At 38.1% G+C, this 24,349-nt stretch overlaps 1 protein-coding gene across 11 annotated transcripts in view; it reads right to left on the bottom strand.

Annotated features, from left to right (window-relative positions):
- Positions 1-24,349, bottom strand: part of LOC310724820 (CUB and sushi domain-containing protein 1) — a 368,464-nt gene that overhangs the window by 34,362 nt on the left and 309,753 nt on the right. For all 11 annotated transcript variants that reach the window (XM_083539181.1, XM_083539178.1, XM_083539179.1 and 8 more), the window contains 16 exons: positions 23,203-23,406; positions 22,196-22,320; positions 21,633-21,729; positions 16,356-16,460; positions 12,158-12,276; positions 11,647-11,716; positions 11,409-11,525; positions 8,335-8,544; positions 7,920-8,108; positions 7,062-7,239; positions 5,967-6,112; positions 5,239-5,319; positions 4,567-4,680; positions 3,921-4,109; positions 1,884-2,030; positions 371-559 (listed from right to left, as the gene is read on the bottom strand). In XM_083539181.1, coding sequence (XP_083395307.1) covers positions 371-559; positions 1,884-2,030; positions 3,921-4,109; positions 4,567-4,680; positions 5,239-5,319; positions 5,967-6,112; positions 7,062-7,239; positions 7,920-8,108; positions 8,335-8,544; positions 11,409-11,525; positions 11,647-11,716; positions 12,158-12,276; positions 16,356-16,460; positions 21,633-21,729; positions 22,196-22,320; positions 23,203-23,406 — 2,280 coding nt within the window. The remainder of the gene's footprint in view (positions 1-370; positions 560-1,883; positions 2,031-3,920; positions 4,110-4,566; positions 4,681-5,238; positions 5,320-5,966; positions 6,113-7,061; positions 7,240-7,919; positions 8,109-8,334; positions 8,545-11,408; positions 11,526-11,646; positions 11,717-12,157; positions 12,277-16,355; positions 16,461-21,632; positions 21,730-22,195; positions 22,321-23,202; positions 23,407-24,349) is intronic.

Genomic DNA, 24,349 nt, shown 5'->3' with positions numbered 1-24,349 from the left:
GCTGAGACACAGATCACATTTCTGCCTCAATTTTGGTGTTACAACCAACACCCAGATGAAGGACATCCCTAATCTCAGTGAGTGTTCTTTAATTCAAGGGTGTTATCAGCCCAAAACATCGCACTGTATTATACAATACGGTTTTTAAAAACAGCATGGTATCTGTGTGAGGGAATCACAAAACAATGGGAGCATCGATAAAAAATCCTACTTTAAGGTTTAGAAGTAGTTTGGGGTCATGATCCAGACAATGACAACCTGAAAGATAATCAGGAATCCAACTAGAAAATATTCAATTCTTCATAGAAACATAAGACAAAAAACAGTGACTATTTACTCTATATATTCGAATAGGAAAAAGAAGGCATACCCTGACAAAGAGGAGGTGGAGCATCCCATTGATAAAGTCCATTAGGATGAAGCCGGCATGTTGCGTTGTGCTGACCAACGAGCCTGTAGCCTGCATTACAGTAGTAGTGAATCCGGCTCCCTGGACGCTCTTTTGTCCTGTTGGTGATCCCACCGTTCTTGGGTGGTGCACTCGGGCTGCAATATGCCGCTGTGTTTATTTAGAAAGAAAAAAAAAAAAGATCTGTATGAGAGTCTTGCAGATTAATAATGCATAATTATATTTAATTGATGATTTTGACTCAAGAACACAAAACAACATCTACCATTCTTATTTTCGTTGAGTGCACGGTTGGATAGGGATTTCATACACAGCTAAAAGAACGTCTCGGCTTATGAAATGACTCAACGTGAATCTATTAATTTACAGACATCTGAATTCCAAGGCAACACACCGACTAAAGCCATTTTAACCAGTATTGGAAGAGAGTGAATAGACTTAGAAAATACCAAAAAAAAACATCCCTTGCTGCAATGCCTTCTAATTGAATTTGATTAAAAATGGAAAGAAAATCCCCCATAGAAAGAGCTGAGCATTTGCTCTCTCCAGAGTTTTGTAAAGATAAAATGAGATAGACATGCATTATGGCCTGCTGCTCGACGCTCGCTCATTGTTCAAAGTGTAGCCGGTAGCTGTTTGGAGGCCGTTCCATATTATAATTTTATTGGGGCTGCTGAACCTCTATACAAAAATAACTGCTTCCTGCAGTGAAATTAAAGCTGTTACTCAAACCTCATTCTTTTAGGGAATGACTTATGGGGAATATTATCTATCTATCTATCTATCTATCTATCTATCTATCTATCTATCTATCTATCTATCTATCTATCTGTCTGTCTGTCTGTCTGTCTGTCTGTCTGTCTGTCTGTCTGTCTGTCTGTCTGTCTGTCTTCAAACAACAAGCAGAATTTGTGTAAACACAATATTTTGATCAAATTAAATCGGTTTTTGGAATGACAAAAGTAAAAAGAGAAAGCTTTAGAAAGTTAGAATGTGTGTATGTGTATGAAAAGTGAAAAGCAAATAAATCACTGCCACTAGCCAATGTACATCATATATCAAGTTTGGCCATTGGTCAGAATGTCAGTTTGAGGCATGAGGCGCAGAAACTATTCAGCGGAAATCATTACAGCATCTTTGACCTCTATTATGTCAGACTCAATCAGTGGCACCCTGAAGGTAGAAAACATCTGCTCCTACTCTATTGAGTGCTAACTTTAAAATAAAAAAAATACAAAAAGGCTGACTTTCGTTCGTTCTTAAAAACGACACCCGGGGTAAGAATATTGGAGGAGTTGGATAATCTTACCTGACACTAAAAGCTGAAAAATCTTAATATATAGTCTTATACTTTCAATAGCACTGGTCACTAGCAGATTGCTTTTAATTATCATAAAACTGCAAAAAAAATGTTAGATTTTAAAGAAAAAACTACATTGTAGTTTCTAAAAAAAATGTATAATAATGCACAAACCAGTGTAGCGTATTTTAAACCCCTTCTTGTTGGTTGCATGGTCTGTTGACCACCGTAGGTAAAGCTGGTTGGTTTTGCTCGTGAAGTTTAGTTGTGTCGAGTGATTTCCACTGAGTGCCACCAACAGTGGGCTTTGTCCTGATGGCCCTAGGAAACGGAGACAACCAGCACACAATATTATGTATAACAAATTGTATTACTGCTGTGTAATATTATTGTCCTAATCGTATTTGTAATTGTTCTGATGAAATTAATAAGTACAGAAAAATTTGAAGGAATTATTTATAAAAATGTATTAACTGGTGATTTATTACAGTTTTTCTCAGCTGCTTCGGAACATTTCTCAGATCAGAAATAGAAATTCTCAAAACTACCTTCTTCAACGTCCACATCATTTAGTCACTTGTATGGACAATAGTCTTAAACCCCCCCAAAAAACATCTCGGCCTCAGGTCATTGAACGTAAAACGATTAAACCAGTTGTCAGAATCTGTCAAGCCTAAATTTCTATTAAAGTTTTTATGGTAAATGTGAATTGAATTGTTGAATTGTGCAGATGAATCTTGAATGTCGCTAATGTGGGCGAGTGAACGGCATCAGATCAACCAATAATCAACCGGTTCTCAAGAACAGGTCGAAGGTGAATCTTGTGAACCGTCAATTGGCCACAGAGAAACACAGAATAACAATTTCTGGAAATGGATGAACAACCAAGACTTGTACAGTAAAATATCCAATCAAACAAATACATTTGTGCTGCTGAAATTCATAGATGCCAAAAAGAGGAAATTCAGCCTTATGCATTTTCAATGTGTTTCAACCCAAACCGTAGTTTATATCAGAAAATCCTGAAACTGTGCATCAGTGTTGTGCTGGTTACTAAAAAAGAATAACTAGTTACAGTTACTCGTTCCTACATTCAAAAAGTAACTCCGTTACTTTGTTGATTACTTTCACCAAAAAGTAAAGCATTACTGTTAAAAGTAACTTTTTAGTTACTTTTTTAAAGAACGTTCTTTAATGTTCCAATTAATGCCCTTTTATGCGTTATGGTCTACAAACACAAAACTGACTTAAACACAAAGTCATTTTCAGGCGTGGAGTTTCTGCAGGAGCTTCTACAGATTGGAGGTGCTGTTTATCGCAGTAGATACGAGCTTCGAATCAGAAAAACACAGCTGACATTTCACTAAAAAGTTTTTGTCTTTATGCTCAACTAAAGTGAAATAATGAGCATATTTTCACTTTGAGAAACTCGTCTCGCTCTCGCCTCGACTCGCCATTACTGCAGCACAGACCTGAATAAACGGAGACACGCCCACAGTGCATCTTCTTCGTGTTTACAGTGGTTCATCCACCAATCCTACAATGCGTCTCTGCTGTAAACAGGTTAGACTGTAGGCTACACTTCAGCCCAAATTCATTCATTTGTAAAAGTTTATTTAAAAAGTAACGCGTTACAGTATTAGTTACTGTCAAAAGTAACTTTGTTACAGTAACACGTTATTGCCCAACACTGCTGTGCAGCATCATACAGACATCATGACTAAACATTCTGATGATCGTGTTTGTAAACAATGACAAAATGACTTGTTATTCTGATGGCAATGAGACGTTCATTGACACAAATACTTACTTTTACAAGATGATCTAATGTTTTTTTCAGAATAATACAGGCTTTTGCAAGAAATCTAATGTGTTGTGCTGCTTGTGCACATTGTTTTGAGAAATGCACTTACTGGTTTGCAAATATTGAGGATGATTTGAGAAATGCGCCGAAGCAACCTTGCAAAAACATAAATGCATAAGTGGAAGGTCATCATGTTAAATGACACTAAAAAGGCTAATCGATGGTTAGCGAGTGAGAGATGCTACACCAGGAAAACTGTGATAACTATGTATAAAATACATAATATATTGTTATATGTGCAATAACACACTTCAGACAATGTGCATTAAACTCCACTGGTGTGCAATATTTCCATCTAATCGTCCAAAGTTTGGTCATGCGTTATTCCTCACATGATGTGCTTTTACCATCAAAGATTTCCAGCTCATCGAATTGCTTTTCACTCTGAAACAACTCCACGTAAATGGAAATGGTGTAGTTGGGCAACACTTTGATGATCCATGAGCAGGTCTGTGAGTTGGGGTAGTTTTTCGGGAAGCCCGGACTCAGGATTACCCCAGAAGACTTGGACAGCTCCTCGTTTGCTGGACATTGAGCTGTTGAAACATACAAAGCAGAATATTCCATACATTTCTGTACATTTCTTATTGGTGTGCTTTCATGAATGCTGTTTAATCTGCGTGATTGTTGCAGTTCGGTTTATTATTCTGTTAGGAGGTGTTAAGATCAGTAAATTCTTCTGTGATTTAACGTTCCACGATCACAGTTACATCTTTCCGTCTATCTCTTGCTAGATCTTCAATCAGCCTACTTCAATCCTGCACAATCACTTTATTAGTCTCATCCTTTATATCTTCTATCTGTGAAGACTCAGAGTGAAGTTGCTCACAAGCGTTCCAGACTTTTTGACAACAAAGCACTGAGGATCCCTGACCTTTTTTCTTCCCCTGTGTTTCCTTTCCGTTTTTCTTTCCAGTAGTACAGACTATAATGTAATAAAATCAGCAGGGATTTTTGTTTTCAAACCCAACTGTGTAATTTGTTTCCATTTACCTTCACACACTGGGGGAGGGCCTTCAAACTGCAGGTGGGAGTTCAGCTTGCAGGTGAGCTCATCGTTGCCCATCAAGGTGAACCCAGGAAAACACTGATATCTTACAATGTCACCTGAAATATTACAATGTCAACCTTTGAACATTTATATAAAAAAATCTTTTAAAATCATGATCAAAAGAGATATAATTCTTCATCAGCCTACATTTGGACTTTCTATATCTCAGTCTAATGCTAAGAATTAAACTAAGCATATCATACATTTTTTTTGGGCCACCACCTAAAAAAAAACAAGTATTAAACTGAAAGAAAAAAAACAAACATTTGATACTATTTACACAAAGATAATTTCAAACACCAAGCACAACATTTCGATAAAATGGAATCGGTTTTTGGAAGCAAACGCAGAATTAAATTTAGTATCTTGCGCAATTACATGTTAATTTTGCGCGTTTATAAATACAACGTTAATTTTGCGCGTTTATAAATACAACGTATCTTCACTGTCCTGTGATGTGGAAAGCGTCTGCTGTGTTACAAGAAGGTCGATCTCCGTATATTTAGGAATAATCGTCCCTCGAAAGTTTCCAGCTGTGATTCCTTCATCCACTGTTTGCGCAAAGAGCTAAAATGAGTGAATCAGCGAAAGACAGATTAAACTGTGTCACATACCTATTTCATAGTCTCTATCTTCAAATAATATTTCTGCCTCTTCCACAGCAGGGGGAGGGGAGCATTTCTTTAGAGGATAAGCTGAGAAGAAAGGATATATTTTGAAGAGCTTTGGCACACACACACACACACATACACACACATTATATATATATATATATATATATATATATGTTAGTATAACTTTAGCTGAAACTACTTTAACAACTCAAAAAATGTCAGGATTTGCTGCATGAAATTGTTCTATATGGTGTTTACTCTAGCAGGATTACAGATCAACACATGTTATGCAAGTACAGAGAAAAAAAACACTGCAGGCTTTAGTGTTATTGCAGAAATTATTTACTTCGGCAGAAGTGTTTTATTTCTCTTACAGCACTAATATATGTTCTGTAAATTTTTTTAGCCTGTAATTACAATTATATTTTGAATAGCTTATTCATCGATCATGTTCGATATAAACAATATATATATATATATATATATATATATATATATATATATATATATATATATATATATATATAAAGCAAACATGGGTGCAAAATACGTATCTTTTAGTGAATAGTCTAATCCTAAAAAAAAAATGCTGATGCCATCAAAACCACTCTATATCGAATATTAGATAACAAGACGCATCTCGCATTTTAGCCATCTTCCCCTGCAGACGTTGCATGATATGTATTGGTTCGGCAGCATTGTATTTTTCGTTTAGAAGAGAAACTAACCATGGAAATTGAGGACAAAGAATCCGCTGGTGGAGAAGTCACTGTGAAACTTGATAAGGACCTGATTGAAAGTACTATAGGCCGACTCCAGGGCTGTATTACCACTGAAGATCCCAAGCTGCGGGTTGCTCTGCTCCGGTCCATCCCTGCAAGAAAGCCAGCGCACATTGGAAATGCATTACTCCCGATTCTTGCATTAAATAGTTTAATGACGCTTCGCTATTTTATTTTTTTTTTTTCCTCTGAGTGGTTGGAGAAAATTGATTTGCTTTCAAATCTATGGCTGGATTTTGTGCTGACTTTCATGTGAAGCCATTTCATTACAGGCCATGTTGAATGAAAACCAGGAAAAATGATGACATAACAGAGTAGGCCAACTCTTTTAATGGCTTTTGAAGATTAATGGTCTACGTCTAACTAAGAAAGGGCCCGGATAGGCTTCACTTTCTTCGACGTGACATCTTTTTGATCTATTTAAGCGAGGGTGTCGGATAAAATGACATAAAAATGGCTTGCATGATATAAATATAGTGCTATGAACTAATTTCAGGATTCCAGAGAAGCCACGGATAAAGAAAGTAATGCTTTATCACGAAACATAAAGGTGATCAGTCAGAAAAATTACAAAGCTGCTTCCTTCTGGAATATTCCAGCAAAATAACGGTGTAATAGAAACTTAAATTTTTTCTTTCATTTTTACACTTATTCATAGTTGTCAATATGTGTAGCAAGTATTTTTGGAATGCTTTGGGAAATCTTTTTAAAACACACTTGTTTTAGATCATTTTCTATGAAACGTTTCATAAAAGGGCCAGTTTAAACAAAATCAACCAATCAGAAGCATGTTTTTTTTTATAATTTGAGTCATTTTAATTAATATTGTGACAAAGCTCGAAACACCTGTTTAATAGTTTGTTCATTGCCCAGTATTTTCACTCTGGATTTTCACCATTTTTGTCGCCAAGCCGATTTTTACGTTTATGTTTCCTTAAAACAATTTCTGGACTGTTCTGTGGTAAGAGGAACTTTAGGAGGCTCTATGTTCTTTAGGTGAGAACTGTTGTTTTCGGTGTGTGATCACTGTTGAGCGCTTACCACACCGCGATGTAGTCAGTCACAGGCTCGGTCTGGAGCAGTGTGAAGTTGATGTACACGCCGTGGCCGTGCGGCACTGTGATGAGCCACAGGCAGTCTTGTGAATCCGGATACTCGTTGGGATATCCGGGTGAAAAAATTGTACCGTTCAGAGCCGTCACATTATAGCCGCAGGGTGCTGTGCACAAAAACATACACAATTCAGGAACTATGATAATTCATCTTTCCCAAGAAGGATATTTATGGCAGATGATCAGCAGTGGGGAAGAGCGACATCATCATTCTAATGGCAGTACTGTCAGGCAGGGAACCATGGCCTTCTGTTCGGATTATTAGAGGATTGGAGAAAAAAAAAAAACGGGGGGTTCCACTAAGATAGCGGAGACAGAGAAAGATGGTGCAAGCAGTGCTACAAAGGAAAGCAAAGCAGTGGTGTCTGATGCTCAGTGACAGACAGAAGAAAGGGAAAATGTGCAGTGCTGTTGATTGATTATGGGCCAGACGGCTTTCACACTACACTACTTTGATTGATTATCAAGGCTGCAATTTAAAGCAGTTCCCTGTAGCCTTGGTCTCCACTGGATCAGTTTTCAAGGTGCTTAATTTTCAAGGCAGCTTTGGGGGGGGGGGAGCAGTCCTTGTTATGCTGTACCAGTATAACACAATGCCGCAACACTCCAGTTAAAGAGCATCATTAAAAGGACTTTTGGGATGCAAAATGCTTGGAGAATATTCACCAAACGATTCCGCTGCAAACTTGGAGCAAATATTGTCCTACACTCGCACCTGAATATTTTTTTAAAGAGGGAAAAGCACTGCTGAACGTTATAAGGGGTCTTGCAACTACTGACTACGTACCTTCACAACGTGGAAACGGATGGTTCCATTTACGATTAGTTCCATGCTGGCAGGTCAACACTGGATAACCAACTAGAACATATCCAGGGTAACACTCAAATGTTATGGATTGCCCTGCAATGAAGTCACTGTGGATTATATATCCATTATGGAATGGATATGGATCTTGACAATTTTGTAATTGATAGGCTGTGGAAAAACAAAAGAACACAACAGGAACGTCTATTAATCCACCCAGGATTTCTCTGAGACAAACAATTTATCTTTTCATGCATAAAAATATTTTCCTCCCATTTGATCCTCCAGTTGATCATCTGCCAGCGTTCACTCATCATGCAACAGCACCAAAGCCTTCTGAGGCAAAATAAAAGGGATTAATACGTTCATTAATTTAAAACCGGGTAATACTGCGCACCTTGGTAGGTGAGCCTGAAGCCCTGGCGATTCTGCGAGTGGTCGCTGTAGAAGTGGACGACGGTCTCATGAGTTGTGCTCAGGAGAGGAGCAGGAAGTTCACTGCCACTGTACTGGCCAATCAGTGTGCTGCTGTGCTGAGGTCCATTACGCACCTCTAGGAAGTCATGGTTATCTTCGGTCGTAAAGTTCAAGAACTGGATGTGTGCTCCTGATGGATGTAGAAGCAAGTGGATTATTAAGGCAAACTCATCCTGTGGGTAGCACTGAGTGCAGCCAGCATGCAAAACTGCTGAGAATGGGCAAAGTTCCAACTGCTTTTTCACTGACATTAACACCTACAGGAGAAATCTCACAACCTGCTTAGCTCATTAATCACCTACTTAGTAGATGTGAAGATCAGGAAAACATTACACCGGGGAGAAACACTGTAATTTTCAACAAAGTGTCCTTTACTTTGACAGCTTTGTTTTTTATTTTTTTTTTACAATACACCAAATTGATGTATTTAAGAATATTTATAATATTTGCATGTATGAAAACTATTTTTCTGTCTCACATTTGTGAAAGACTATTCCTTGGGGTTTACTATAAATTAATTCTTATTAAACCTTTAATTCTTATTAAAATTGTACTTTATTTATTCAGCTTGATTCTTCACCAACAGCTGGTTTTACTTTCATTGTAAAAAGACATTAAGCCCTAAAACAATATTAAAAATATTTTCTTGTAATTTAGACGAGAGTGCATACAGACAGAAGTTTGTGGACACCTGCCAATATGAATCATGTGTGCTCTTTTGAACATCCCATTCCACATTAAGTCCTCGTTTTGCTCTTGTAATAACCTCCATTCTTCTGGGAAGATGTTCCATTAGATTTTGTGGAGATTGGTGCTCATTCAGAGACAAGGGTGTAAGTAAAGTAGTTGAGGTGAGGAGGTTCATCTTTCATAGGTTTTGATATCTATAGCTGGAGATCTTCCACTCCATCCCATGTAAAGCAGATCTTCATGGAGCTGGCTTTGTGCACAGGGGGCATTGTCGTACTGTACAATTGTACTTTATGGTAACAACTTTGGGAAGAGCCACATATCGGTGAAAAAGTCAGGTGTCCCAATACTTTTGTCCATATAGTGTTAAATAACACGTGAATGACACACTAATGTGTTCACCTTTTTTGCATCTAATTTACATAATGTTTTCAGCATCCAGTTTGCATATAAATATATAAATACATATTTATATATACAGTATATTCAATATTTCTGAAAATAGTTATGAGTGTGTGTTCGGTTCATAATCTCAAAGTGAATAAAAAAACCTTTTCATGGGTTCTATCAGATCCCACCGATCCCAGAGGTGTGATGTTATGCATCTAATATACGTTAGGCATCAAATATAAAACCTAATTTACACCACAATGCTGCAGAATCTAGTTTGGTAACAAGGTGTTGATTAATCTTCCATTACAGCTTGGCTATGAAACGATTCATGGAAGATAAATCACAGGTTCATATCCATGTGCTTGATTTTAATGGCATTGTTTCTACTGTAACAAACGTGTTGTCTGGAAGATGCTCACATAAATGCAGTCTAACGTTGATTTGCACTGAGAAAAAAATGTATTCCGTGAGGAAGATTTGTATCTTTGACACCAAGTTGATTTGTGCAGCTTTATGTAGGAAATTTCTCCCCAAAAACTGTTTGTGAAGGAGCTTATTTTTCATGCATCATCAGCACATATTAGACACTTTACTAAATCAGGGTCTTTTTTCTTATATTGAGTATTACACTGCAACACGTGGCATCTAAGTATCATAGCTGGACTATACAGAGTGTCTAAAAAGGAAACGACAGCACGCGCAATGACATAATTATTATATTCAATATTTATAGCAAATTCTCGACCGTCCTACAATGCATCTTCTCAGCTGTATTTCTTTCAATCAGAAGATATTCAGATCAATATATTTGTCACAGCATGTTTCCCTTGGTTCCTGACACTTCAGACACCCTGTAGTCAAATGTGTCCTGTATTTTATATAAGAAGAGCACAATCAAGCAAATACCTGCTTGTAAAAACAAGTTCTTTGTCATTTCGAGTTTCAAATTGGCTTTGTATTGTTTATAAAAAAAGAAAAAAAAAATTGAAATCAGACAAAGTTCAAAGCATGGTGAAAAATCTAATTCAAAGAAGATACAGTGACCCATGTTTAAGATATTTTTACTTGCTTAGTTAGATTTTGTTTATATATATATATATACAGTACAGACCAAAAGTTTGGACACACCTTCTCATTCAAAGAGTTTTCTTTATTTTCATGACTATGAAAATTGTAGAATCACACTGAAGGCATCAAGGGCTATTTGACCAAGAAGGAGAGTGATGGGGTGCTGCAGATGACCTGGCCTCCACAGTCACCGGACCTGAACCCAATCGAGATGGTTTGGGGTGAGCTGGACCGCAGAGTGAGGGCAAAAGGGCCAACAAGTGCCAAGCATCTCTCGGGGAACTCCTTCAAGACTGTTGGAAGACCATTTCAGGTGACTACCTCTTGAAGCTCATCAAGAGAATGCCAAGAGTGTGCAAAGCAGTAATCAAAGCAAAAGGTGGCTACTTTGAAGAACCTACAATATGACATTTTTCAGTTGTTTCACACTTTTTTGTTATGTATTTAATTCCATATATAATTCCACATGTGTTCATTCATAGTTTTGATGCCTTCAGTGTAAATCTACAATTTTCATAGTCATGAAAAAAAAGAAAACTCTTTGAATGAGAAGGTGTGTCCAAACTTTTGGTCTGTACTGTATATATATATATATATATATATATATATATATATATATATATATATATATATATATATATATATATATATATATATATATATAGGACATCAGCTCCAGTCTGAACTCACAAAAACGTTACCCCAAGCTATTACAACAAGCAAGATCAGCTTTACAGAGGACTTTCAATTTATCACCTTCAATGCTTTAGAGTCTGGTGGGTAAAACCCAGGGTTAAGTTTAGAGTTACAGTACGTTTTGGATTTAGATTTGAGTTCACTCACCGTATCCTATAGGCAGGAGGATCCTCCATGTGCAGTCCAAGTTGCCAGGGTAGTTTCCAGGGAAGCCGGGGCTCAGAATCACATTACTCATTTCGTTAAGTGTCCCTCCACACTTGGCTGGTTTCCATAATGACAATAAAGGACAATTAGAAGCTTTCTGTGATCTTTCTGTGTGCTTTTTGCGTTCAGTTTTAAAAAATATATATGTATGAGTAATGCCTGAGTGAGCAGGTCATACCGATACACAGCGGAGGCGGGTAGTTCCAGCGTCGTACAGTGCCTGGCATACATGTGATATGGGAATGGCCCTAAAAATTTTTAAATATACCGTCACCATTTATTATTGCATTCTAACATTTAACATTTATACATTTTACATTTTTTTTTGAATATCTTCTTTGTACACGACTTAAAAATGTACTGTTACTACTGTTACTGTACACCTTCCATTTTCTATTTACTTAAAAAGCAGAAGGAAAATGATGTACAACCCATTTATTAATCAATTACAAGTACGTAAGTATAGCCGGTCTTGTAAAGTGTAGTATCAGGGACTGGTTAATGCAAAGTGTGTGGACAGGCTGTTAACAGAATTATAGTAATATAGGTGTGATTTTGAGGCACTGGGGAATTCTGCTATTCATTTACTGTATTTTTCAGAGGAAAAAAAACGTTTTATTAAAAAAGGAAAATTTTCCATTTTGCTCCTGAAGTATAGATTTAGAAAACTAGAGCAATGTGTGTCTTACCTGCAACACATATCCTGGCTCACAGCTGAACGACACCACCTCGTTCACCATGTACCGATCTCCACTCCTAATACCATTGGCCGGCACAATTGGCTCTGGACATGCAGTCAGACCTACAGCTATACAAGGAATAAAAGAGGAATAAAAGACATAAAATAAATGTACAATCTCATTCAATATAAAAAAACAAACAGATAGATAACTAAATATCACCTCAGAGCTGTCTGAGTGTACACATTGTGTTCATAAGGGGCAATATTGTGGAGAAAATGATCTTCATTGATGTTTTCATCGATTTCAATGCTTTAAAACTGTTGTATAAAATGGATAAAAGTCCTAAGGTTTTTGAGTGAAAATGTGCTGAGGAAAGATTTTAATAAAAACAGGAAGTAACTGGACTGTCTTAATGAAGGTGTCTCTATTTAAATGCATTGTGTAGCCCAGTGGGTCTCATAATGGGGTCTAGGAAGGAAAGCCATGGGGTCTAGAGGTCAGTAGTTATTATTGCATGTAGTCACTTGTTTTTGGCTGGGTTTAATCACAAATGTAGTAACTTTTTATATAATTAAATATGTGTAATGTCCAATTTGAACCTTGTATTAATGGTTTAGGAATTGAGTCTTATGTTTATAATAAATAGGAAAAATTGTGATAACAATAATTGTATCCCAAAAGCAGAAATATGTACTGTATCATGCAAAAATCCCCCCCAAAAAAGTATAACAACAAATTAACGCTTAATACTGCTATTAAATTGAGACAAAAGAACACACACCATTTATTTTGCATTTAACTACGCTTTTTTACATTCACAATGTCAGACCACACGTATCTCAGCAAACGCGATCGAATAATTGACAAAATTGGTCAGTCTTTAGAATGAGTGTCTGAACTGCGCCAATGCCAGCAATCATCATTTGCATTAGTGTCCCTAACATTTTATCCGATCCTTAACTGAGCCGGTATTCCACCAGCGCTGATTGTTATTAGTGTACTTCTATAGACCATTACACTGGCAGCGGTCCTAATTAGGCTACATGTTGATGGAGGGCGCCATAACTCTGAGACGTGTTTAGAGTTTACTGATTTATTGTGATGTTTTAGAAAAGAGAGAACAGCAAAGCTCGGGGAACTGAAAAATTCTGGGATTTTTTTCATTTTTATTTTTTTTGTAGTAGCAACCTGATAAGCATGATGGCATGCACTAAGATAAGGGAAGTGCTTAATGCTCTTTTTAAGGGGAGCATCATTTTGTATTACTTCGCTAGCGCTAGTCACTGAGCAGCTCGCTAAATGGATGCAGGCAGAGAAGCAGACAAATTGGACCATGTCAGTGAGGGGACTGAGGATAGAAACGGACAAATGAGGAGATGTGTGGAAGTGAATTAGGTCAGGTGGTATACATCAGTGCTGGGCAGATGAAAAGCCATGGACAAAACACACACATTTTCATGTAGACTGTGGATCCGATTCGGACTATTCGCCCCAGAACTGCTAGTAATCTAGTAATATAATGTTGTCTTTCAAGAGGAAAGTAGGACCATTACAAGGCTTGCCACAGTAATGTCACCCATGGCAGCTTGTTATGTACACAATACACACCCATGGGCCAAATTAGCAAAATAAAACCAATCCAACCACCAGGAACCAAGAAGGATGAAGACACAGAAAAGCCCACAACTAGTAACAGAGATAATCAATGAACTTCATATGGAGCTGTGAGGCAGCAATGCCATCCATCACCAATTCTTTTGCATTGCAGTTTTATTCAAAATACTCAGAGGAACGTAACAGTAGTAAAGCAGTAGGTGTAGAAGTTGGGCACAAGATATGACTCCCCATCGGTACCTAGTAATTAGCAATAATGTTGGATCACGGTTGCACTGTTCTACACTTCCAACGTATAATAGAACTTAATTTAGACAACATAATGTTATACCATCATTCTTACCAGTCTTAGATGTTCATGTTCATAGAGGATTTGAAAACCAACAAGTTTAACACTGATTAGATTTTAAAGACATCCTGTTGTGATTTTGATACTCCTTGACGTGTTGACAGTTTCTGTTAGAATGAGACGATTCCAAAATGTAGGATGAAACTGATTTTAAAAAGCATCTAGGGTTAGGGTTAGGTTTATTGGTGCTTACAACCTCCAAAAAAGTGAGGTAAAGTTTTCTGCACATCTTGAAAACACTCCTAGAAAACCCAAATATCTTGTTATTTTTTCAGATCCCAGGAGGGAAGCAGCTGCCCAGATATCATAACTCCGTTTCAGGTGACATCCTCAAAGCCCCCATTTAGCCAGCCTGACCCTTCCACACAACCATGTCAGGAAACTTCAGAATTTATATGCTGGAGACTTGGTTGGGGTTTGAACAAGCAATTTCCCAATCCAGAGGCGAAGCTCATCCAAATGAGCCACAGAATCTCATACCAGTAGGTTTTTTCAAAGATTTATTTATTTATTACTTTTTTTAAACTTATATCAAACAAAAAAGCAAGAGCTCAGAGTTGAACCACGGCAACCAAACATCAAAGACCATGACACTAACCACTTCACCATCACAGGACAGATGAGTTGCTTGCTCATAGTCCTTGATATGATGGCAGTTTCTGTTGGCTGAGACAAATACCAAATTTTCAATGAATCCCTTTAAAAAAAAATAGCCATTCCTCTGTAAGCTGTGGTGTCTCCGTGGGTTTAGGTGGTGGCCTTCTCGAATATGATGTTTATGGCTCGAGTCCTGGTTCAGGGTATCTCACTATAGAGATGTCAAACAAAAGACAAACCCCCTCCAAAAAAAAAATGGCTCAGTGGGTTAAGGTGTTTGTTGTAAGATCCTAGTTGACAAGAGATTGTTGGTTCAAATCTGGCTGTCATAACCACTGCAGATTATAGTCTCAGATCTCCAGGAGGGACAGTTGCACAGAAATCACCCCTCTTCTTGGGTTACACCCTCCGATACCTTCCAGTTTTAATCTCAAACCCTACAACACTTTCTACAATGCTCCTGTTTGGCCATCCTGAACCTTCCATAGAACCATATCCTGAAGACCTTGCTGGAGTTTGAACCAGCAACCTCTCAGTCCAGAGGCAAAGCTTTTCCAACTGAGCCACAGGATCTCATGCTGGTAACCTATTCAAGAAACACATAAAGATTTGAACCAGGGAAGCCATGCATCAAAGCCCATAACACGACCCACTTCACCATCACAGGACAGGGCTGGTGCTTGGTGCTTGGTGCTTGGTTATACTCCCAGATATAGTGGGACTTTCTGTTACGACTGGTCCACTAACAAATGTTGGATAGAACCCTTTAAAAAAAAAGCCCTATATTTGTAAACCCTGGTGGCTCAGTAAGGTTCAGGCCTTGGCTTTCTTCAACATGACATTTATGGTTCAAGTCACAGTGGCCTCTTTTTTGAAGTTTTAGTTTTTTTTGGTAGCGACATAAAATGGAAGAGAAACGAGCTAAAAAAGTTCAGCATCTCTGATTGCTCCAGGTTTTTTCTCTTTTTTAAAACTTAGACCATGACATCAACCACTACACCACCACAAGACAAGACAAGTCAAGTTTATTTCTTTAGCACTTTTCACAATGGACATTGTCTCAAAACAGCTTTACAGAATTTAAGAGTTAAGATGAATTTGTATTTATCCCTGATGAGCAGCCGTGGCGACTGGGGCAAAACTCCTTTAGATGTTATGAGGAAGAAACCTTGAGAGGAACCAGACTCAAAAGGGAAACCCATCCTCATTTGGGTGAGATCAAGAGTTTGATTATAGTTTTCAAACAATACAGAACACTGGAGAGTGAGAACTAACATGAGCACTGGAGTGTGTGATTATGAGTGATGTTCTTTCTCCAGTCTTATACAGTCATTTGAGGTTATGGAACCAGGAGCTTCTGAGCAACTCATAAAATAACTCAACATTTGAGATCGTAAACAGGTAACACGTTTCCTTAACTAATAGTTTTTAAATCTCCTTCCTACAAATGAGAAGTTGAGGTCCAGCAGTGAGGGCCAGCAATGGCAGCTTTGCAGTGACCTTCTGCTCAGAAGCTCAACATCTTAACCACTTATCCACTTTCCTGTTTGTGTACGTGGGTGTGGAAATGCAAATATTGTGTAAGTGTGATAAATACAATCATGGTCAGGGGGAATAAGCTGCCAAAACACATTCCTTACTCACTTTTGTACTCCAGGTGAAATCCAGCAGCAACAACACTGATATCGGTGTGGAAGTGTAGGTAGAGCTGGTTAGATGTGCTGTTTAACAAGGCTGGAGCTGTTGTACCTGAAACAAAGCAAAAGGTGGTTAAGAAAGTGAACAGCAGCATGAATGGCGATAGTTTTCTCTTTTGTTCAGCTCATGGATGACTGGATTAGTTAAATGTTAAAGGGAGGATGATGGTTTAAGTGAGCAGGCGTGGGTGTGTGACTGTTCCTACGATCTTAACACATGAAGCAAAACTCCATTTGGAGGTCATTCAGACAAGAACAGGAAAAAAAAGCTACAAAGACAGAGGAGGTTGAAAAAAAAATATTTTTTGAAAGGCGGTAGTAATTGAGGTCCGTCACTGGCCTTCAAATGCCACGAAAAACTTTCATCTTGGGTTTCAAGGGGAGTCTTTTCTGCTTTGAGAGGCCTCCGGTTTTTTTTAATAGTAGATACAGCCTTTCTGTATTCAAGATGTTGGATAATTAATTGTTCTTTAACAGCCTTAACTGTGGTTAGAACCGTAAAGTTATATGCGTGTGACTAAGATTATACAGCACATGCATGGCACTCAGTCTGTAATACCTTATATGACCTGGTTCAAGTGCTATTTCACACGCTGCCGGTGATAATAATGAGGATGGAAGCCATATTGTTCCATTCAATTTGCACCGCTTGGTGTTATAATTACAATCCGGACTGCTCATGCAGCAGTATATTGGCAATATACTGTACTAGACTCCAAATTGATTATTTCAATTCTTCTCATTTATAAATCGTCAGATTGCTCATTTGCCACCTTTATATGCTTATTGTCTCCTTTACGTGACACTGTATTGTGTCTGAAAGCATTTGGGTGTGGAAAACAATTTCACTTTTTCAGTCTGCATTTTTTATCTCTGTTTTGGTGTTTAAATGCAAGTGCTGGTGTTTGAATCCGAAAGATTTGAAAACAATTTTTATATTTCAGAGCAAGAAAAACAATCTCGCACATCTGGAGTTAGGAAGCAAATGCATGTTGACAAAAACTAAACAGAGAGCCTTGTAAATCGACTTGTTTGATACCTGTATATATTCTCTAAATAGCAACATCTTTTTTAATATTAAATCTACAGTCACAAGAAAGTCTGTGAACTATGAAGCGATCACATAAGCTCACCTAAACTATGCCTTTTCTTTTGTCCACTTCATAGCCTTTAATGTCCTGAGTCGTGCTGTTCTAGCTAGTCGTAAGCATGTATTAGTCCTTGTGCAATGACTGAAGCAGGGAAAAACTCCCCTTTGCGCTTGAATGACCCGACTAATCATTTCTGGATGGGGTTTGACAGGCCTGAGAGAGCTCCATCCAGTGTCCATCTATTCAGCACATCTTCATTTCCATGAGCAAGACAGCAATCTACTGCATTCTTAGACCTGTCAGATAAGAGCGTGATGGGCCTAAATAGATTTTGCCGGATTGAATATGGTGCATTTAGGGCACCGCATTACTTTGGCTGCCAGCAGCAATTGTAACGACAGAGAAATGTCTCACAGGAAATATCTCGTTTAGTGAGGCACAGCTTAAACGTGTGGTCCCTTTAATGTGATGAGTGAAGAGCATCCTTTCTATCCGCATTCAATTCTTCCGTAACACTTTACTATAAGAAACGAGAGTACGCAATATTTGAATACTAATGAGCTAACTAATTTAACTAGCGAGAACCTTACAACAGCAAATAATAACCATTAATAACCACCATGTGAGTCTTATGTGAATAGCCATTGATATTATTAATAGTAGAAAAGAGTTTGGTAAATCATTGTGTTAATATTGTGACTTATGCTATATTAATGAAGGTCAAATACACAATTTTGTACTCAGTCAAGTTTAGCACCAGCTATTCAAGTAACTTGGACGACAATTTGTATCCAATCAAATCAATAGTAGTAAAAACAATAAAAAAAATTTTTAAAAGCTGTTTGGAGTCACTTAGTATTGAAAATAAAGTAAAACTGGAAAAAGTGCCTAATTTATTGTTTGTAGGTACATTTACAAAAGAAATGAGCTGAAAATTGTGTGTTTGTACGCAATTATATTGTATCCTACTCCTTCACATTTTACAATTATTACAAATACTGAATTTCAGAATCTTACTAACACTAGTAACGAATCATCCTTAAATCATAATATTCCAGATGAATTATATATTTTACAATTACACTTAACGAAACGTCTGTTAAATAGTTACGCTCATATTATCGTCATTAACTAAAGAAAAGAACGCAAGCCAACATGAGACGACTCGGTTTGGCTGTTAAAGTATACACTTTATTAATAGTGCATGGATAAATTCAACCTTAATAAAAACCTTATTTAAATAATCAGATCCTGCATATTCATTCTCCACGCATGATGTTAAACAGCTTCAGTGAATTGCGCACAGGTTTCCTGTCACATGGCTGAAACGAAGCCGGAACAGAAAGGTTTGTTTGACAAGGCTGCTAACGCGAAACAAACATCTATGCAACCGATAGATTTTGCATTAATCTTCAGAATATCTGGTTCTGAATCTTCTCCGTAGGTACTTGAAGCTGTTTTTTTTTCACAATTTTACACGTCTCTCCGGTTCATCTCCCGAATGACTAATGACTAAATGGAAATGGAATGGAAATGCTGTGAGCTGTCGATTTCTAAGTTGTCATGGACATTCCACATCTAATTCCATTAAATAGGTATTCACATTTTTAAAGCCTTTAATTTATTGCCGGTTTTCACCTTCAGGCTTTTGAGAGAATCATCAGAGGTGGCTGGAAAATTGTTTAACACTGAATCAGCGAGTTTTGACAGTTAACGCTAGACTACTTTTCTGCGTAAAGGTCCGTGATGAAGAATGCCCAATATTTATAATAGATTGTAGTAATATTATGTTTTCTGTGAGATTTCGAACACACTACATGGGGGCATGGTAATTCATCGCTAGCTCATTTTTCAGAAGAAACTGGCAGGATTCCTCCTGCCTTCATGGTGAAGAATTACAGTCATATTTTTATGGATTTTGTGGAATGCACCTTTAATATAGACTCTTGCTTTAATGGGGAAAAAATGCAGCTTGTTATGAATTAATATAATTACATCTCCCAAACCCTTTACGAAAATATATATTTTTTTAATCAGCTAAATAAAAAAAATCTCTATATATATATATATATATATATTACTTAAAATTAGGGCGGAAAAAACCTTGGACTGTAATTGAATTGGTAAGTGATGAGCTTTAATTAGTCCTGCATGATTAAAAAAAAAGAATGAAAGGAGCACAAAATATACCTGACATTTTAATTAACATTATCATCCACATGGGATTTTGTGGCCGCAGGGAGAATTGAGAAATGAAATGAGCTTTAGACAAGAAAACGTGTAGAAAAGATAAAAAATAAGCATAAAGGCGAGGAGGGTTTTTTTTCCTGGTCACAAAGATCTCATCTATATTTCCCATTTAATTCCCTGATAGCATGTTTCTGCCATGCTGGTGAGGGTACTGAGACACTATAATTTGTACAACCGAGTCAAAGATGTTGAGAAACCATGAATTTTTTGATCTTCTTCAACCACAGGAACGTGCCAGCTGAATTTGCCAGCCACTTTCCTAAGTGCCTTGTGAGTAAGCAGGGGGTCTGAGTGTTCAGCATCTGTGCTGTGACTAATAGGAACGGGGTAAAGGGAGCTGTGCGGGAGTCAGAGTCAGATCATGCCAGTCCGAGTGTGCCGCAGGGCGCTCGGGTGACCTTTCGCTTGTGTCCCGCTGGGCAAGTGGGTCGAGTCGAGTACAGACGTGTTCAAAGTGGTGCTGCAGGATGAGCCACATTTCACTCCAGTGGGGGGGAACACTGGGAAATATATTAAACCTCCCAACTATTAGGAAAATCTGAGATTCTCTTTTCAGTCTGATTTGCTTTGCAAGATTTCTGTATATCGAGACACTTTTGCAGCATTGTTTCCTGGAGGTCTGTTTTTATTTAATGCTGTAATCAGTCAATCGTGTGGCAGCACTGCAGTGCGTTAAAATCATACAGATCCAGACCAGCAGCTTCAGGTCATGTACACAACCTGTTGGAGATTTTTTACACAAAACAGTCTCTAGAGTTTACTAAGATCTTTAAAACACACCAAACCTTGAGGCAGGAGACCACACTAGGTTCTACTCCTTGAAGTCAATTTTGGACACAAGATCACTCAAACTGGACAGTTGATGGCTGGGAGCTTGGTCTGATCCATTTTGGTTTCAGATGGGGAGGTGAGAATTTGAAGCCAGCAACATGAATCTATAGACCCAACCTGCTAAGTCTTGATAGTTCATGCTGGTGAAAATGGTTTAATAGTGTGGGGAATGTTTTTTTTTTTGGTACACATTTGGGATTATATTACCAATAAAATGGATCCCCCACCCAGAATTAGTGCAGCGCTCCTAATAAAATGCTCAGTGAGTAAAGACGGGTTTTTCCAAACCATACTCAAAGCATCTACACTGAAATGAACATCATATTATACATTAGGTTTCCTAATATGCTGTAATGGCTGTTTTCCCACATCATTAGTTTATTTAGTAGTTTAGCATCAGGAGCAAGTAGGCTAGTATGTGAACATGATTACAGTGAACCTGGTGCCATTAAGAAATTAATAACAAATAGATAAGCGTGTTTTTGTCGGAAAGGTTTTAAGTAATAATAATAATAATAAATATTAGAATAATAATATTTTAATCATAAAAATGTAATTATATGTGCAGGATAATATGAAATATATTTAAACCAAACTGCATGTTTATAATTAATAAAATTAGTGACTCACACAAATACAAAGCATCCTACACAACAATACTTTCAATTACAAACACACAGATGTTCCGTTGTAAAAATCGTGTGGCTATAATTAATTGGGATGACAAAAAAATCACCACGAGTTGCCAGTCGGACCCCAGACGGCCCCCGGAGATGATACTGTTGTTCTTCCAACTTCTAAATGAGGCCATTCATCTGTCATGCAATCGATGGCACAGAGGCGGTCTTGGCCTGTACTCAACCTCAGTACCACCCCATGTTTCAAGCAAATTAAATCGGTAGTAGAATCTGGCTTTTGATGTGACAAAAAAAAAAAAAAAAGACCTGCCATGGAGACACCATGTGCAACAGAAATGGCAGAACTAGTGTTTCAATAATAGGCCAACTATTGCAGTAAAACACGGCACAGTGCTTAATGACGGATTTACTTACCTGAAAAACTGCCAAGCTTTGGCGCAGTCATATCGGCGCCATCGTAGATCTCTAAGGAATCCCAGTTATGCTCCGTAGCAAAGCTCATGACTTGGATCTGTGAAGCACCCAGGATAAACGGGTTACTTTTGCATACAGACAAATAAAATCTAATGAAATTTTCCCACGTTATAATTAAAAAAAGTTTCATTTCATAACAAGGTCTAGTATAAAAAAGATGTGACTTGATGCCTCAAAAGGATTAGCAGCAAACAAACTCCAGTTCTGCATATTTTGTGTTTAGACCTTTTTGAATATTCATCAGAATGAGCTTATGCATCGTTTTTTTTCTCATCCTGCTAAATCTCTGTGCAATTGCATAATATTCACACGCTACCTCCTGTGCTGCCATCGGCACTCAGCCTCTAAAATTAGCTGGTGTAATTCAGCCTGCTTGCAGTGTGGTGAAATGTGTTTCTATCTGCTGTGTCGTCGGCTCTCGCTTATCGCTTCTGATGAGCTCCCGTGCCCCCCCCACCCCACCCCTTCTTCTTTTCTTCTTCTTTTTTTCTTCTTTCACTTGCCTGAATCCCGGCTCCCTCCGTGACGCTGATTCTCCACACACAGTTCAGGCTGTTCCCATAGGGCTCGGGGAAGCCGGGGGACAGGATAGTGCCTCGCCTCTCCGTCATATTCCCGCTGCAAGGAACTGTGGGAGGAAAAGACCTCAGTCTAGTGAGACACGCTTCTTTTTTTCCACACAGGATGCTAGAACTATGCTTAGTATGGCCCTGCTTAAAATATCCTCCACCCCTGCAAAAATTGTCTTTCAAGTAGGAACTTCACAGGAGCATATTATTTTCTTTTTCTGACAAAAACACGAAGATACAGTAGCATGTAGCAAAGAATTCATGCTTTTATACAAACAAGGCAAAAAACATATTTTTAGGAGTTACTAGAATGTGCCACTGGCAAGATTTCCATCAGACCCCAAAATCATATCATCAGAACTGCGTGACAAAACGAAGAGAATGAAAAGTCTGAAGACCTGGAGTTATGTGGCATTGACCCAGAATTCTGACGGTGTATTTTAAGAAAGGCTTGAAGGTAAGAAATATATCCCAGTGGGGCTGCTGTGAAAAAATCTAAATAAATGCTGCCTCTTTTTTTGCCCTTAAGCCAAACAGTTGTCTCTAGGTTGCTTGGCTAATATATAGCCGGAAATCTCCAAATCTGTCTACGTTTGTGATCCTTCAATCGCAGAAATTTAGAAAACAGTCGTCCTTTATTTAGCATATCGCATTCGCCTTTGAATTCTGGCACACAGATGAAGTTCTAAAAGCACAAGGTCAGTCGTATGCTCTTCTCTCCCAAAGCACATTAAAGGTTTGGAGGTTAATTCCCTCACAAATAACTGTGAATTAGGCCATGGTTCAGGCTCCAAATGTCGATCCCACACGTATTAAAAAGTTCAAAACCATCCTCACACCTTCCATCTGCATCCCGTTCACGCTGAGTTCCTTTCAGCGATGATTTATTCGGAGTAAAGCCTAAAAAAAAAAACAAAGCGGAAAAACAGGACAAAGCTTACCTATGCAGCTGGGGATGGTGTCGTTCCATTGTGCCAATGCGTTGGGGACGGAGTGGCACTTAATGGCTTTGGATCCCTGTAGCAGGTATCCCGGGCTGCATTCGAATCGAACAATGGAGCCGGCAGAGAATTCCGAACCAATACGCCTGCCGTATCTGGGCTCGGGAATGGAACTGCATTGCGTGTCACTGGTGCGTGGAACCGCTAGACAGGTGCAAATGGATTTCTAATCAAAACAGAGCAGATGTGCCGAGAGGCACCTCATCTGCACATGCAAGCCTCCTTTATTTGCAATGTTTTTCCAGAGCCGTGTTATTGTCATGGAAAAAACGCATAATGAGTCATTAGGAACGATTTGAATTAATGTCTTTCCGCACTTTGGTGGAGTCTTAAGTCTTAAATCTTTGCTCAATCTTTCAGAGTTCGCTAATAATACCTGAATTTTATATGTGGATGTGCAGGATCAAGTTGCCTCCATGTACCCAATGAACCGTCTTTACTGTCAGGAAGTATTTCTTCCATGCTGCTGCCCATTTAGTGGCATACTCCATAAAATAGTGATAAAAAGCGACAAATTTGAGCACGCTATGATCTGCAATATGCGTGCAGTGAAATTAAACATCCCTTAATAGATCAGCGTTTTTTTCATGACAAAGTCAGCTTTAAAAAAAAAATAACTACATGATTTACACATCAGCTTTATTACTTCTTTGAAACCTGAGGCGAAGGAAAAGGGACAGCCAGGAAAAGGCATTTACATATAAATTTACACATAAGTCTTGCTGAAGGAATATCCCAAGTCTGGACCCTGACTTACTGATATAAACACAAAAAAAGCTGCTCAGGAATCATTTTCCCATTCGACTGCATTATAAATCACATCAGATCTGTTCTTTTGAGTCAACTGTGCCTCAGTTGTGACAATCCTCTGGTTCCCCTGAATGAAACCTGCACTGACTCTGGCATACTAATGAACATGAGATGCAAGACTTCGCTTTCTTCATCACTAATAACCACAGCAACCACGTGTAATCTATGTCCTATTCACGAAATATATCACTGTTGATATTCACACAGAATATGAGAATGAATGTGAACGTCTACGTCAGCACCCGACTTTACAAACACCCCGTCTCTGAGCACAAAT

This window comes from Silurus aristotelis (assembly GCF_946808225.1).
Source record: "Silurus aristotelis genome assembly, chromosome: 4".
NCBI classification, from domain to species: domain Eukaryota; kingdom Metazoa; phylum Chordata; class Actinopteri; order Siluriformes; family Siluridae; genus Silurus; species Silurus aristotelis.
This window is presented reverse-complemented; position numbering and strand designations above follow the sequence as displayed.